The sequence below is a fragment of the Pipistrellus kuhlii genome, unplaced genomic scaffold (genome assembly GCF_014108245.1).
Source record: "Pipistrellus kuhlii isolate mPipKuh1 unplaced genomic scaffold, mPipKuh1.p scaffold_m20_p_20, whole genome shotgun sequence".
NCBI lineage: Eukaryota > Metazoa > Chordata > Mammalia > Chiroptera > Vespertilionidae > Pipistrellus > Pipistrellus kuhlii.
The window spans coordinates 9,145,421-9,160,111 of record NW_023425516.1 but is presented as its reverse complement, the minus strand read 5'-3'; the positions used below and the strand labels follow the sequence as shown (position 1 = coordinate 9,160,111).

At 47.7% G+C, this 14,691-nt stretch overlaps 1 protein-coding gene across 2 annotated transcripts in view; it reads left to right on the top strand.

Moving 5' to 3' along the window:
• The window catches only part of FLI1 (Fli-1 proto-oncogene, ETS transcription factor), a 118,683-nt gene that overhangs the window by 87,451 nt on the left and 16,541 nt on the right, over positions 1-14,691 (top strand). For both annotated transcript variants that reach the window (XM_036449135.2, XM_036449136.2), the window contains exon 5: positions 4,057-4,122. In XM_036449135.2, coding sequence (XP_036305028.1) covers positions 4,057-4,122 — 66 coding nt within the window. The remainder of the gene's footprint in view (positions 1-4,056; positions 4,123-14,691) is intronic.

Genomic DNA, 14,691 nt, shown 5'->3' with positions numbered 1-14,691 from the left:
GTTGATTTCCTCAGCAGTGAAAGGGGGATCACGTGATACGGGTAAGGGTAAGGGTTAAGTGAGAGAAGAGAGAAACGCTTGCCACAGTGAGCGTTTGATGACTTGGCTGCCTCCCCCTCATCTCAGCCCCTTTACTCTGAGGAGGGGCATCAGGAAAGACGGGCGGGTGGCGCTCTCAGTGGACATTAGCCTCACGCAGAAGGAGCCTCAGAGCAGGAGAAAAAAATCCACAGTCACAGAGCGGGAGGCCAGGCTCGGGGAGGACCTCCTCCCATCGGAACAAGTTCCCTTAACACCAGTGTGTGCGGTGCCACCCTCCGTAACCGGAGGAGAGAATGAGGATGGAGAAGGAAGGGGGTGCTGGTCCCTGGGGGTGGGGGCAGATACCCGCCCCCCGAAAAGGCAGCCCCTCCTTCTAGGAGTGAAACATGACCCAGGAACAGTCTTGAGGGCAAAACCCGTTCCCTAGGTCACCGTGAAAGATGTATTTCATGCGAGCTTTGCGAAGGTCAAAGGACCCTTTCTCTTGGCTTTCTGGGAGTTTCCTGTGGAATTCTCGTGTGCCCAAACCAGGGCTCTCACCCCGGGGGGGAAATTTAATAAATGCGGTTTATCTAAGCTCCGTGCTCTTAGCTAAATCTGCATTAATGACTCAGGCAGCGTGCTCCTCTGAGACCATCATTTTTCTTTATTTGCTCCAGCCGTGAAGTTTCAGCCTTGGGAGGAGTGATGGGGGGAGGGAATGTCGGGGACAGAGAGGCAGACATTCTTGGTCTCACTCCTGAGACGTTTTCTGATTCCCCTGGAACGTTTGGTTCCACGTCTTTACCCGCTTCCAGGCATGAGGGATTATTCCTTCTTTTTTTATTTTTATTTTTTAAAAATATATTTTATTGATTTTTTTACAGAGAGGAAGAGAGAGGGATAGAGAGTTAGAAACATTGATGAGAGAGAAACATCGATTAGCTGCCTCTTGCACACAGCCTATTGGGGATGTGCCTGCAACCAAGGTACATGCCCTTGACAGGAATTGAACCCGGGACTTTTCAGTCCGCAGGCCGACACTCTATCCACTGAGTCAAACCGGTTTTAGCTTCCTTCTTTTTTTAAATTTTATTTTATTGTTTCAAGTATTGCATATAGTAGTACATATATCTCCTTTTTCCCCCCATTGACCTTCCCCCAGCCTCCCCTACCTCTTGTCGCATGCCCTCATCCCACCCCCTCCCCCCAGTGTCTTGTGTCCATTGGTGTGCTTATATGCATGCATACATTCTTTGGTTGATCGCCCCCACACGCCCCAGCCTTCCCATTCTTTCTTGCAGGAGAACCCATTCGTAACTCTGATTCCAGAGGCCAGGATCATGCTCCATAAAGCTTTTGATAACGGCTTTATTGTATGTAATCGTGGTGTCTGTGGCAAAGGGGATACACAAACAGCCATGATGATAGTTAGCATCGATTGAACACGTATTATGAGCCAAGGACTTTCGGAGCAGTTTACATATATCGTCTTATTTGGTCCTCACAGTGCCACACTAGGTGTTATTGTTAGCCCATTTTATAAATGAGGAGCCCATGGCTTAGAGCACATGTGTCAAACACAAGGCCCGCGGGCCAAATCCGTCCCGCCAGGCCTTGCAATGTGGCCCGCACCGCGCTGTCATCACTGCACTCCGCTGCGTTTCCATCACAATGACAGTTTATGACTGTTCAGTAAACCATTCGGCCCGCGATTTAGGCTGGATTTTAGATTTTGGCCCCTTCTCTGATTGAGTTCGACACCCCTAGCTTAGAAAGATGAGCTACACTGATGGATCACAAGGCTACCAAGTGGTAAAAGGGGCTCTAGTTTTATTAAAATACTAGAGGCTTGGTGCACGAATTTGTGCACAGGTGGGGATTCTTGGCCAGGCCAGTGATCAGGGCTGATAGAAGCCGGCCGGGGGAGGGACCATGGGAGGTTGACTATGGGAGCACACTGACCACCAGGGTGTAGCTACTGCATTAAGTGTCATAGCTATTGGCTGGTCATCTGGTCCTCTGGTCATAACGGTCTTGTAGGCTTTTATATAGAGAGATATTTTTATTGATTTCAGAGAGGGGATTGAGCCCATGACCAAGGCATATTCCCTTGATCTAACCTAGGACCCTTCAGTCTGCAGGCTGACGCTCTATCCATTGAGCCAAACTGACTAGGGCATGAGGGAGGGGGCTCTAATTTTAAAGCCTGATTTGCATAACATCTATATTAGGATGAGGTTGCCCCAGCCTCACGTGGTCTCTAATATTTCTGAGAAAGGAATAACCAAAGGCACCTGGTTCATGGAATTTGCATGTGTGTGACCGTCTCCTTTCTAAGCCGGTGACCACGTGGCCATACTCTGTCACCACCTCCGCCCTCTTCTTTCTTGTCTGAAAGGATTCCAGAGCCAGAAAGAAGCCGCCCAGGCCAGGAGTCAGAGGTTCTAGGCAGATGGATGATTTTTTGAAAACTCTCTCCCTCGGCGTCTGGCTGGGCAGGGCACACATTTTCTGGGCGGCACGCAACTGAACGCCCACAGCTGGGCGCGGCAGCAGCTCCACTCACCTCCCTGCCCTGGCTGAAGACTAAAAATAGGAGTGTCTGCCAGCCCGGTCCCTGCCCGGAGCCCTGGCACCCGAGCCAGGCAGCTCAGCCCAGGAGCAGGGAGGGCTGTGGTGGAAGATTTGTCAAGCTCTCGTGTCCCTGTGAAAGCAGATTCCAGCCCCTCTGGGGAGCGCCTTAGTTTCCCCAGGAAAATCTCCAGGAAACTTGCACACAAAAAAATAATAATAATAAGCTGACATTTTACAAAATAAAACTCTTGAATGTGCTTGAATCAGAGGAACAACCAGTTTTAGGAAAGAAGGGATGACAACAAAAACTATCACCTTTTATTTTTTTTATCCTTGCCCAAGGTCATGCTTATGGATTTGAGAGAGAGAGGAGGGAGAGGGAGGGAAATATCAATGGGAGAGGAACATCCATCAGTTGCTTCCCATATGTGCCCTGATCGGGGATCGAACCCACAACCTTTTCATGGTATGGAATGGCATTCCAACCAACGGAGCCACCCAGCCAGGGCACAAGCTGTTATGCCTTTAAAATGCCTGCACTAGTGCCCGATACAGACTAGGTCCCCGTTAAAGTGTCATTTTAAAAGATTGTATGTCAGACCTCAGGGAGGACAGACAATCCAAAGTATCTTGCCCGTCATTTAGTTGTTGTCTCCTCTTAGACATATGCAAAAGGAGGCAACGTTACTATTAGGAGAGCGTTACTATTAGTGTGTCTCCTCCCCTCCCCCATCCCCGCCGCCCCAGCTCAGTGACTGAGCATCCAAGTGCCTGACCCCCCAGCAAACGGACCTGCACAGAAACCCAGAGGCCATCGGAGCAGGAAGCAACTGCTCAGACCTCTCCTCCAGGGCCTGGAAGGCCCGAGCAGCCGGCCAGCGCTGGCCAACTCTGGCCCGTGTACAAAACAAAACAAAAACAAAGAAGAATGTGCGGCCGCGACTGTGCCTCAGGCCTGCGGGGCCTGGACTCTCCGCCGGCCTCAAAGCGTGCCAGCCCCGGCTGCAGATCAAGCCCGTCATTTTGCTGATGAGAAATCACGGTCTAGACATATAAAGCTGCTTACGGGGTGTGAGGGGCAGAACCGGGACGGGCCCTGGCGTTCCAATTCCCCGTCCTCCGTGTTCCTGCCATGACGTGGCATGGCCCCGAGGAGCTCTGAAGCATGAAGGCTGCTGGGAGGGCATGTGTGTGTGTGTGTGTGTGTGTGTGTGTGTGTGTGTGTGTGTGTCCCACCGGCAATCGTTCTGTCCTCGCCCGCTCTGACCATGACCAAGGAAGCCGTGACAGACCCCAGGGTGGATCCCAGTGACTTTTTCTTTCTCCCAAGGACTCATCGGTCCCCCGTCCTGTCTCTCTGTCTCTGTCCCTCCCACTCACTCCCTTCGCCTGTCACCTCCTACTCTTCTTTGCAGGACCGAGTCTGGGTTCTAACCTGCTTTTGCTTTTGCCTTTCAGGTTCACTGTTGGCCTATAACACCCCCTCCCACACAGACCAGTCCCCTCGGCTGAGTGTCAAAGAAGGTAAGTCTGTTCCCTCGTGGACCTAGAATGTTCCTCGGTTCCGTGCTGCTGAGATGGGTGGGGGTCTCAGGTCTGTGCACGGCCCTCTGGTTTCACACAGCTTTCTCTCGCACACGAGACGAGAGACAAGATGCCAGAGCTTTTCCTTCTTGTGCCACTGGTTGGAAAAAAAAAATACCACAAGCTTTCTAAATGTTGTGTCATAATATCATAAAGATATGACTCAAAAGTTGTGACCCCACAAAAGAAAATGTTTGGTCATCGAATGACGTGGATATGGCTCGCTTTCCAAGCTGAAAGTTGGGTTTTCCCTGCTGGGGATAATGAAATGAAGATCGTGGGGATGCTTGCAATGCTACATTTCAAAGTTTTGAGAACAAATTTTCGCAATTCTGAAGTGGTGATTTGAGGATTTAGTCTAGTTGGTTTGGTTTGGTTTGGTTTGGTTAAGGGAGAAAGAAAATAGACTTTGCAAACAATGTTTGCCAGTGACAATTTTAGCAAAGATGACAATAGCATTTCTCAGCATCTTTATTTCTGAAACAATATGGTAAATGTTTATTGCTCCAGATACTCTGCTAGATTCTAGGCTTTTAAACAAGTGGATAGAATGATCTGAGGGAGAGGAAAAAAAAATGTGAATGAGAAAAATCCACCCAAGGCAAAAGAAAAATTCCTTGGAAGAGAGGATTCTTATGTGGGGACTCTGTAAAAAAAAAAAAAAATCAATAAAATATATATTTTTAAAAAAGAATGAATGGAAGCATGACAGACATTCTCTCTACCTTGCTCTTTCCTTCACTACTTTCTCTTTAGTTGCACATCTGCCATTATATAGAATGAAGGCAGAAGATTTTAATGTTGGTTGCATTGAGAGTAACTCAGGATAATATTCCAGAGAAAGATAATGTCCTTCTAATGGAAGAAAGTTCAAGAGCATTTGGTTCAGAATCCTCATGGGTCATGGAGGAAACAGACACCCACACTGCCTGGGTGTCTTGGCCAAAGCCACACCTTTGACCACATAGGACTTTGTGCTTCCTGTTAATAACTTATAATCAAATGATGACCAAAAAAAATTAGTGGAGAAAATATACAACATGATGGACCTGATTGTAAACTTCTGTGGTTTTCACTTGCTTCCTTCTCCCTTACCCCAACCTGGGCCGGTCTTATTTATGCTACTGTTTTCCTTTCCCAATCACATTTATTTCATTTCGCCATACATTCTTGCAGCCCAAGCCACATTTTACTCGATGGCCTATTTAATACCATGTTGATCATCTCAATAAGAGAGAGAATGTAGCCCAGCTGGCTTCGTTCAGCATCATCCCAAACATCGTAGAGGTCGCTGGTTCGATTCCTGGTCAGGACAGAAGCCCGGCTTGCGGGCTCCATCCCTGATAGAGGGAGGGCAGGAGGCAGCCGAGTTATGTTTCTCTATCCCCGATGTTCCTATCTTCTCTCCCTCTCCCTTCCTCTCTCTCTAAAAAATCAATAAAAACGTATTTTTTTAAAGGGGAGAGAAAATGTATTAAGAGTAACACCCTGGCTTGGTGGTCAGGGCACTTTCGGCCTACTTTGGGGAAACCCCTTCCTCCCCTGAGCCTTAGTTTCCCAGCAAGTGAAGGGGCTGGACTACGAAGTCAGCTCCAGTCAAGCCCAGCCTCTCCAGCTGTGGCTCCGTAGGCAGGACTTGGGGCCACAGGGGGAGGGCTCTGCCTCCAATCAGAGCCACGCTGCTCCCATCTGTTTCAATTACGGAACTTCCTTTCCCTTGCAGACAGGCACCCACTTCTTGGAAGGAGGGAAGGAAAGAAGAGAAAGGGAGAGGAAGGAAGGCCTGGAGGGAGAGGGAAAAAGAGGAGTGAGAGAGTGAGGGAGAGAGGGAGAGAGAAAGAGAGACGGAGGGAGGAAAGGAATAAGGAGATCCCTCAAAGTCCCTCCAGCCCCACAGGCTGAGGATAATGAGACTCTGGGTCTCACGACAGATTTTGATTTGGAAGCCGGTTTGTCTGAGCTGAACTGTATTAATAGCCACCACATTGCTCCCCCGGGGGGTCTTAGCTTTCAGCCCTCCCCCCTACCTGCGAGTTGCAGTCCCTCATCCTTTTGTGTGCAGGGAGTACATCTGTAAGGCCACGGGCTCATTCAGGCATCCCAGGAGCAGCTCACTAGCTGGGCAGCGACCCTCTCCTGACATGAATGAGCTGCATGAGCGGCAGCATCCTGGCGAGTGCACGCTGTGCTGCCAGATCGCATTCAGGTGCTGCCGGCACTTATCTCCCGGCCTCCTGAGACGATTAGGGCTGCGCTTTGCAGGTGCATCTTTTGTCCCCAAGAAAGCTTCCCACTTGAGCTGTCATGCTGCTGTGTCGCCTCAGACCTCAGCCACAATGCAAAATGCATTAGCAAGACAAAGCTAATCAGGCCTCTCTATCCTCCCCAATTCAATCTCCTCCCCACCTCCTCGCTCCTGCTTTTCTCTCACCTACCTTTAGTTCTTAAAATACTAAAGGGGAAAAATAAAGGGGACACACAGTGCAATCCTGGCTCTGTGATGTTCAAATGAAGACATACACAGAGCCCCCACACAAACCGAATCCCTCTGAAGCACCAACTGTGTGTGTGCGTGCATGTGTGTGTGTGCATGCGTGTGTGCGTGTGTGTGTGTGTGTGTGCACGCACACGCACACACATGCTTCACACAGGGCAGGTGCTGGCACCAGGCACAAAGGAAAGAAGTTCAGGAGGTGATGTCTATGAATGCTTCTTCAATGCTCTTATCAAAGTAGAATGCCTTTTGACTTGCACCGGCCCAATCACTCCCCCCACCCTCCCCTCACCCCCAGCTTGTCTCTTGAAAATGATTGCACACTCTAAAGGTTATTTGTGCCCACGAAGTAAGACTCGTTTTTAACATTTCATCTATAGCAGCCTGAAGCCCCTTTATAAAATAGTCTCTGGTCGTAGAGAGGACCCAGCTAGAACAGTTGTTCTTTCTACTGTTCGTTATCAGGGCTCACACACTTGAGTCATGCAGAATGGAAGCATTCATTGCCCACTTGCAAGAGCAGCCACCCCCATTATCTGTGTAGAATGTAGAATTCGCGATGTTTCAGACACATTCACGTGCTGTGCCTCTGCTCTCCGGCCCAGCAGCTTCCCTGGGCAGTAGATGTGGTTCTTCCCATTTCGCAGATGGAAACAGTGAGGCCGGGCGATGTTAAATTGCTGGCTGAAGGGCACCCAGGGACTCGACAGCGGAGCAGGACCCAAACCCAGGCTGTGGGATTCAACATCCCTTGCTGCAGAAGGTCTGCCTAACAGGCAGCCTGTCCCCTCTGGCTGATGTTGCATGGAACCAAGACCCGGCCTGAGTGTAGTTCGGGTGGAGATTTTAATTCCCCCATTATTTTTCTCTGTCCCTGCAGTTTTCCCACCCTCAGCCCCACCTGCATCCCTCTTCTACCTTCTTTCCCCCAAAACGAATTCATATGCACCCCCACTTGGCACTACCCCCCTGTCCTCCCTACACACAGAACCGCTGACACTAGGCAGAGCCCAGGAATTAGGGTGCACAGCCGGCATCTACCCTTAGGGGGCTTACAGTCAGACTCACAAAGGGGTCAATAAGTTATTAACTGTGCACCGGAGTGTGGGTGATATAGACCATGCTACACCCTTCTAGGCTGTCCTTTCTGGCTGAATTGTAGAGGCTAATGGGAGGCCTCTAGAAATATGCAGCATGGTTGAGCTAGGAATGGGTATTGAAAGGAAGGGATGATGGTAGACAAGGAAGACACCAGCCAGTGTGCCTGGGTCTGTCATGCACATATGGGAGTTATGGTGTGGGAGCCGTGTGTGTGTGTGTGTGTGTGTGTGTGTGTGAATGCATTTTTATTAATCTCAGAAAGGGAGAAGGTGAGAGAGACAGAAACATCAATGATGAAAGAGTCATTGATCATCTAACTCCTGCACGCCCCCTACTGGGGATCAATCTCTCCACCTGGGCATGTGCCCTGACCAGCAATCAAACTGTGACCTCCGGGTTCATAGGTGAATGCTCAACCACGGAGCCTCGCAGACGGGGCAGCCCTGTGTGTTCATGTTGGGTTTGGGGGAAGGGACCATGGGAGTTCCTGGGGGTGTGTAGGAGTGTGTCCTGCGGGGGCACCAAGGCCTCGGTGTGACATGAACTCACGAAACTGAAAGTGGGCTGTGTCACTGTGAGACAGGAAGCTCGGCAAAGGAGCGGAGCCAGGGATCTGCTTCAGAATGACCAGGATGGGAGGGGGAGGGGGAGTGGGAGAGAAGAAGAAGGGGGCAGGGGCGAGAGCAGGGCTGTGATAGGATTGGCAGGATGAAGGAAGGGACCATAAGGTTCGGTAGTTCCCTCTCTGCTTTTCTTTCCTTTCCTTTTTTAAATTATATTTTTATAGATTATTCAGAGAGGAAGGGAGAGGGAGAGAGAGAAACATCAAGGATGAGAGGGAATCATTGATCAGCCACCTCCTGCATGGGCCACACTGGGGATCAAACCCACAACCCGGGCATGTGCCCTGACCAGGAATCAAACTGTGACCTCCTGGTTCAGAGGTTAACGCTCAACCACTGAGCCACCCCAGCTGGGCTCCTCTCTGCTTTGTTATATCTTTGAAATTTCCCATGATTGAAAAGATGCCCCGAGAACTTTAGTTTTAATGGGAGAACATGGATGAGTGCAGAACATTTATGCCTAAAGCTGGCGCCTGCTCCTCCCTTCTTCCCCCCCCCCCCCCCCCCCCCCCGTATGTGTCGTGCAGTGAAAGAGGACGCCATGTGTCCAGGTCAGCACTGGGGGTGTCGCATCCAGCGTGGAGGGTGCGGGAGCATGTGTTCAGGTGTTCCGCGTGGGCATGGGCCTTGCTGTTGCCTGGCCGGGGCAGCGTGTGGGGGGTGGTCTGGAACACGTGTGCTGTCGGAAAAGGCCTGTAAGGCTGTGAGGTAATGCCCGGGTATTTGGGGGAGTAAATAACATTTCTCCGGCAGCAGGTCAGATGGCTCCCCGGCCCGGCCATGCCCACTCTGCTGCACTTAAATCCCAGGCGCTGGAAGGCTCACAGGAGGGCCTGTTAAGAACTTTGTCATCATATGTTTTTCCTTTATGATGAAATACCGCTAATCCATTTTTAGCAAAAGTGGGGATGATTGCTGGCTCTGTGTGTGTGTGTGTGTGTGTGTGTGTGTGTGTGTGAGAGAGAGAGAGAGAGAGAGAGAGAGAGAGAGGGAGAGAGAGAGAGAGAGGGCTCACACGGCTTCTGCGGTCCAAAGGCAAGATTTATTATTACAGAATAGACAGTAGCTTGCTCTCTTGGTGTTTTTTTTTTATATTAAAAAAATGTTTTCCTTTGAAATTCCAGAGTTAATGTTTTGTCTGCTTTCGATCTGACCCCTTTTGGAGAGCAGCATGCTTTTGTGTGTGCTTTTTTTTTTTCTTCTTCTTTGCCAGAAAGAGAGATAGAAAGAGAGGGAGGGAGAGAGAGGCGAAAGAGAGAGAGAAGGAGAGAGAGAGAGAGAGAGAGAGAGAGAGAGAGAGAGAGAGAGAGAGAGAGCGCTGGAAACAAAGAATCCTTGTCTGTAAGCGAAGCAGGCAGGAAACCCCAGTCCCCAGGGAGCTCCGCCAGCCAGGCCTGTCCCGGAGTCAGACTCCAGCCTCTGAATTCAATCTGACAGCTTGTCTGGGACACTTTCTAAGTAACCATTCTCCTTCCTTTCTCTGAGGAACAGAACTGCTATTTTTTTCGGTGGGTGTGCTGTGTGTGCTGTTATCACACGTGTGTGGGTTGCACGGCGACCAGGACACGCTTTCTCTCCATTATGGCCGGCACTTCGCCTGTTTCCTGGGACAAGTGTAAACTGGTTCCATGATAAGGAGGCCAACAGCGCCCAGCGTGGTGCTGTTGCAGGTACAGAGGCATGTGGCAGGGGCATGTCATCTTTCTTTGGTGCCAGTGAAGGTGTGGGTTCCCTGATTGGAAATAAGGGAATTCCATCTCAAGAACTATTCACATTGTGCAGGTTTTATGTCTTTGAGGATCTTTCACAAAATGTGTACGCAAATGTCTTCTAATGATCATTCTGGCTTTAATTCATTCTTTTCTACCCCAGACATGTCCCTGCAAGAGAGAATTCAGAGGTGACCTCCCAGCATTCAAAGTGGGGTCCTTCTCCCTCTTGCCTCCTCCAGTTACTCAGATGGGGTGACTGTGCCACCAGGAAGTGAGGGATGGTGGGGCAAAGCCAAGCGTTCTGACATGCGCATTTGGAGGCCGTTCAACTTCAGCTATGTGGGACCCACAGAGGCACAGAAAAGGAATTAATACATCAAGTAATAAGATTGCAATACACTTAATTTTTTTAAATGAGGGGAGATGGGTATTAGACCAATAAATCTAGTTGTGAAATGTCCCTCCAATTACAACAGGTAGACAACCCCTTGCTTTTCTAAGCTTCATTGGCCCATGGCTCTCCAAGAAGAGAAAGAAAGGTCTCAGAATATCTGGGAAATTTTAAAGACACCTGCCAGGATGCTTCAGCCACCCCATTCCACATCATCTGCTCATTTATATGCACCCTTGGCAGGTGAAGGAGCCCAGGAGGAAGATGGAACTGAGCATCTGTTCTTAAAATAAGTGCCTTCCATTGCTTCTGAAGCACCCCCCCCCCCCAATCCCTACTGTCAAGTGCTTTATTGGAACACTTAACAGAAAAGCAATCCCTTTCTGCCACTACAGTGCGGGTCTTTCTCCTACCTCTACCAAAAGGTACCCAGGGCCCTTTCCTGGTCTTGAATGGTTAGAGGTTCCCATGTTGACGTTGACATTCCTGCCTGCCTTGGGTATGTCTTTTGGCTTTATGTTCATCAAAGCTGTTCTTAGATGCTCCCTGGAGAAATCAGGAATGTGATAGGCTATAGGAAAGGTACTTTGGAGCAACTTGACCCCCAGAGCATCCTTAGACTCAGCCAGACTACAGCCTTTCCCAGCACCACCAAGGAACCCCCCTCCCCCGCCCCCATCTGCGACCTTGAGTACTCAGCTGGCCAGAGCTCCACCACCTCTCAGTGGCATTTCACACTTACTAAGTGGGACATAGGGGTTTTTGCATTTCCAATTCATCTCCAAATTCTTTACTGCTACTATTTTAGGCCTCCCTTCTCTACCAACTTTCACTTTGACTCACATTTTTCATCCCATTCCAAATAGCAAAACTAAGACTCAAAACGAAATTGCCTTCGGTTGCTGTAACTCCATTTCCACTACCATGCGATCTTGTTTTGTAATAGAAACTAGAAGTGATCCCTGTTGGCTTTTCTCAGGAGTGGGGCCCCAAAGTACTTTGGAAATAAAAGGCTAGGTCTACAAGTGCTCCCAATGGCCCACATCAACACAAAGTATTCCAAAGGCATTTGTTCCACTACATGCACTGATTTTGAAATTCTACAGGGAGATTCTCTGAGGGCAGCAGTAGATGTAGAGTATTGAAAGATTGTTTAGTCTCATGCACATCAAGCAGATTCTATCAATCCATCCATCTGTCTATCTCTCTCCCAGAGAAAGAGAGGAGCTTCTCTCCTGCCCGACAGCAGTGTTGAGGTTTGGGGCATGTTTTAGTGAAAAGTCCAGGCAGGGGTAGCATCATCAGCTTCTATAATAATAAAAGTGTAATATGCTAATTAGTCCGGACATCCTTCTGGAGGACCTTCTGAATGAAACCAGAGTTGTGAGGGAAGCCCAAGTCCAGGGTGCAGAAGGCAGGGGCTACTCTTGCATGAATTTTGTGCACCAGGCCTCTAGTTTTAATATAAAACCTTTCCCCAAGTTTTTTTTTTTTTTTTTAATAAATGTAACAACTTCTCTCTTTTTAAAAAAATATATTTTTATTAGTTTCAGAGAGAAAGGGAGAGGGAGAGAGAGATAGAAACATCAATGATAAGAGAGAATCATTGACTGGCTGCCTCCTATGCACCACCTACTGGAGTTCGAGCCCACAACCTGGACTGGAATCGAACCCAGGACCCTTCAGTCCATAGGCTGATGCTCAATCCACTGAGCCAAACCAGGTAGGGCGCATCTTCCTCTCTTAGAGAATCCCCTAGCTAACATTAAAAAACAAAAACAAAAAAAAACAACAACACTCATTTCTTTTGGGAGAAGATAGTCTTCGAGAAAGAAATACTATGGCTAGAAACACTAACCAGGACATATATTAGCTTTTCCTCTTGAGTCTCAGAGATCTGTAAGCTGAAGGTCAATCAAAAGTTTAACATGACTCTGTGATGAAGTTCAAGTTCTTGTGTCAGGCATCCTCTAAAGAGATAGTGGTTCATTAAGTGAGGCTATTACTTTATATCAAAATCCAACACATGCTTCAGGGCCCAGAGCAAGTTCCAGCCCAGTTCAAGATATATTTTCCTTACTCCCAGACACTGCCATCACTTCTCAGAATCCTCCCACATGCACGAGATATCCATGAACCTAAATACCATACCAGTACCTGCTCTTCTCTAATTGTGACTTTTTCCCAGTCCTGTAGCTATTCAGTAAGTACTTCTGACAGTAATGGATTCATTGGGGAAGGAAAATGTAGTCTTTGACCATTTAATTTAACATTGACTCAATCCTTCTGCTTTCCTAAAGAAAGAACCAGAGGAAATTAGCTCTGGCTGACACAAAAAAGATTACCTTCTCATCGCCAATGAATTAAACTCTGGAAAAGAATAGCAGCCAACATTCTATAGGACACATTGGAGTAGTAGAAGCATTTTCTCAGGCGTGAGCTCATTTATTCTCCACGTAACCCCGTGGGGACTAAATAGGCCATTTGCTTTTCCAGACTCTTAAATTTTAGAGGAGTTATTTCTCTCTGAGTATCTCCCTTTTACAGATAGGTTAACTGACTCTTAGAGGCATTAGCCACGTGCTTAAGGTCACACAGCTGACAGAGAAGTGAGGCAAACCAAGGTGTTCTGAACCCCAATCCAGCATTCCCTCTATTGCAAGGAGCTGTTTCCCTGTTTGGAATGGATGAACGAGAAGTGATGGAATCTTTTCCCGTGAAAATCTTTGGAGTCTTTAAGAAAAACCACAAACAGCCTTCTGCTTGATAACATTTAGCTATGACTCTTCCAGAGAGATGAAAATTGTTCTTGGTATCATTTGGAAAAATCTTTGAGCTTTTAAATGGGTTTTGGCCTGCCTGTAAAAGAATCATCAGTCCTGCCCAATATCCTAGAGGAGTTTAGAGAAAGGAAGTTTTCATGGCATGAGTCATACTTTCAATTTCTATTAAAATTCTTATATGGCCACATATGATTTCTCTCATGCTTCAGGCCTCCAGGCCTGTGCTAATTTGCATGTCTGGTTTAGATAATGTCTGAGGTACCTTCCAGGCTGAAAAGAAGCCTCTAATTCTATTATGTAAGACCATGTTCTAACTTCCAGAATTGATGGCTCTTTTTTTTTTTTTTTCAACCCCTGGGCTCTTGCTATGTGGACGCAGGATTCGGGGACAGAAGCATGTCATGCTCACCACCAGGCCATGAACATGGCATGTTTAGGATGACTTCCATGGCATGTTTAGGATGACTTCCATGTCCACTTAAAAAAAAAAAAAAAATATATATATATATATATATATATATATATGAGAGAGAGAGAGAGCACGCAAAATTATAACACTAGTATATATGTATGATTGATTATTTCAGAGAGGAAGGAAGAGAGAGAGAGAAACATCAATGACAAGAAAATATTATTGATTGGCTGCCTCCTGCATGCCCCATACTGGGGATCAAGCCGGCAACCCGGGCATGTTCCCTGACCGGGAATGGAACCGTGACCTCCCTCCCAGTTCATGGTTCATAGGTCAAAGCTCAACCACTGAGCCTCACCAGGTGGGCCACCTGTCCAGTTTTTTCAAACTGACCCCAGAGAACTGCCTTTCCCCTAAGACCACTTCAGATTTGAATCAAAGGGCAAACATGGGAAGTGTAGGTATTTTCAGTTTCTTGAGTTAAATGGCAAGTCTAAGTTGGCGTACATCTAAGAATGAAGATTTGGCAATTACCCTGATTCTAAATATGAAAAAAACTGGTGAACTCCTTAATAGACTAGGCTTATCTCACCATTTACAATCCCTCACCCACACATCACAAAGCAACTGTCAAGTTCTTTAGCTAATTTTGTGGTCTTCCAACATACAGACATTCTTACTAGGAGAAGAACTAAGAAGAAAGGCATTAGACTTCTCATCAGGGCACTGAGATGAAGGTAGTGCGACCCAGTCCCTTTTCATAAGAAAATGATAACATTACAGAGAGATCTATGTTTATAACATTGGACAGGTCAAGTCTGTGCTTAATTATTTTCAGGAAGACCCTCCCCAACCCAGTACCATCTACTCCCCTTCCTGTGTTTTCTTTTTTTTCATAGCACTTATCACCTCTACTGTTTGTTTGAATATAAGTCCCACAGAGCAAGGACGTTTGTCTGGACATCCCTATATAGTAGTGCCCTCTTATCCATG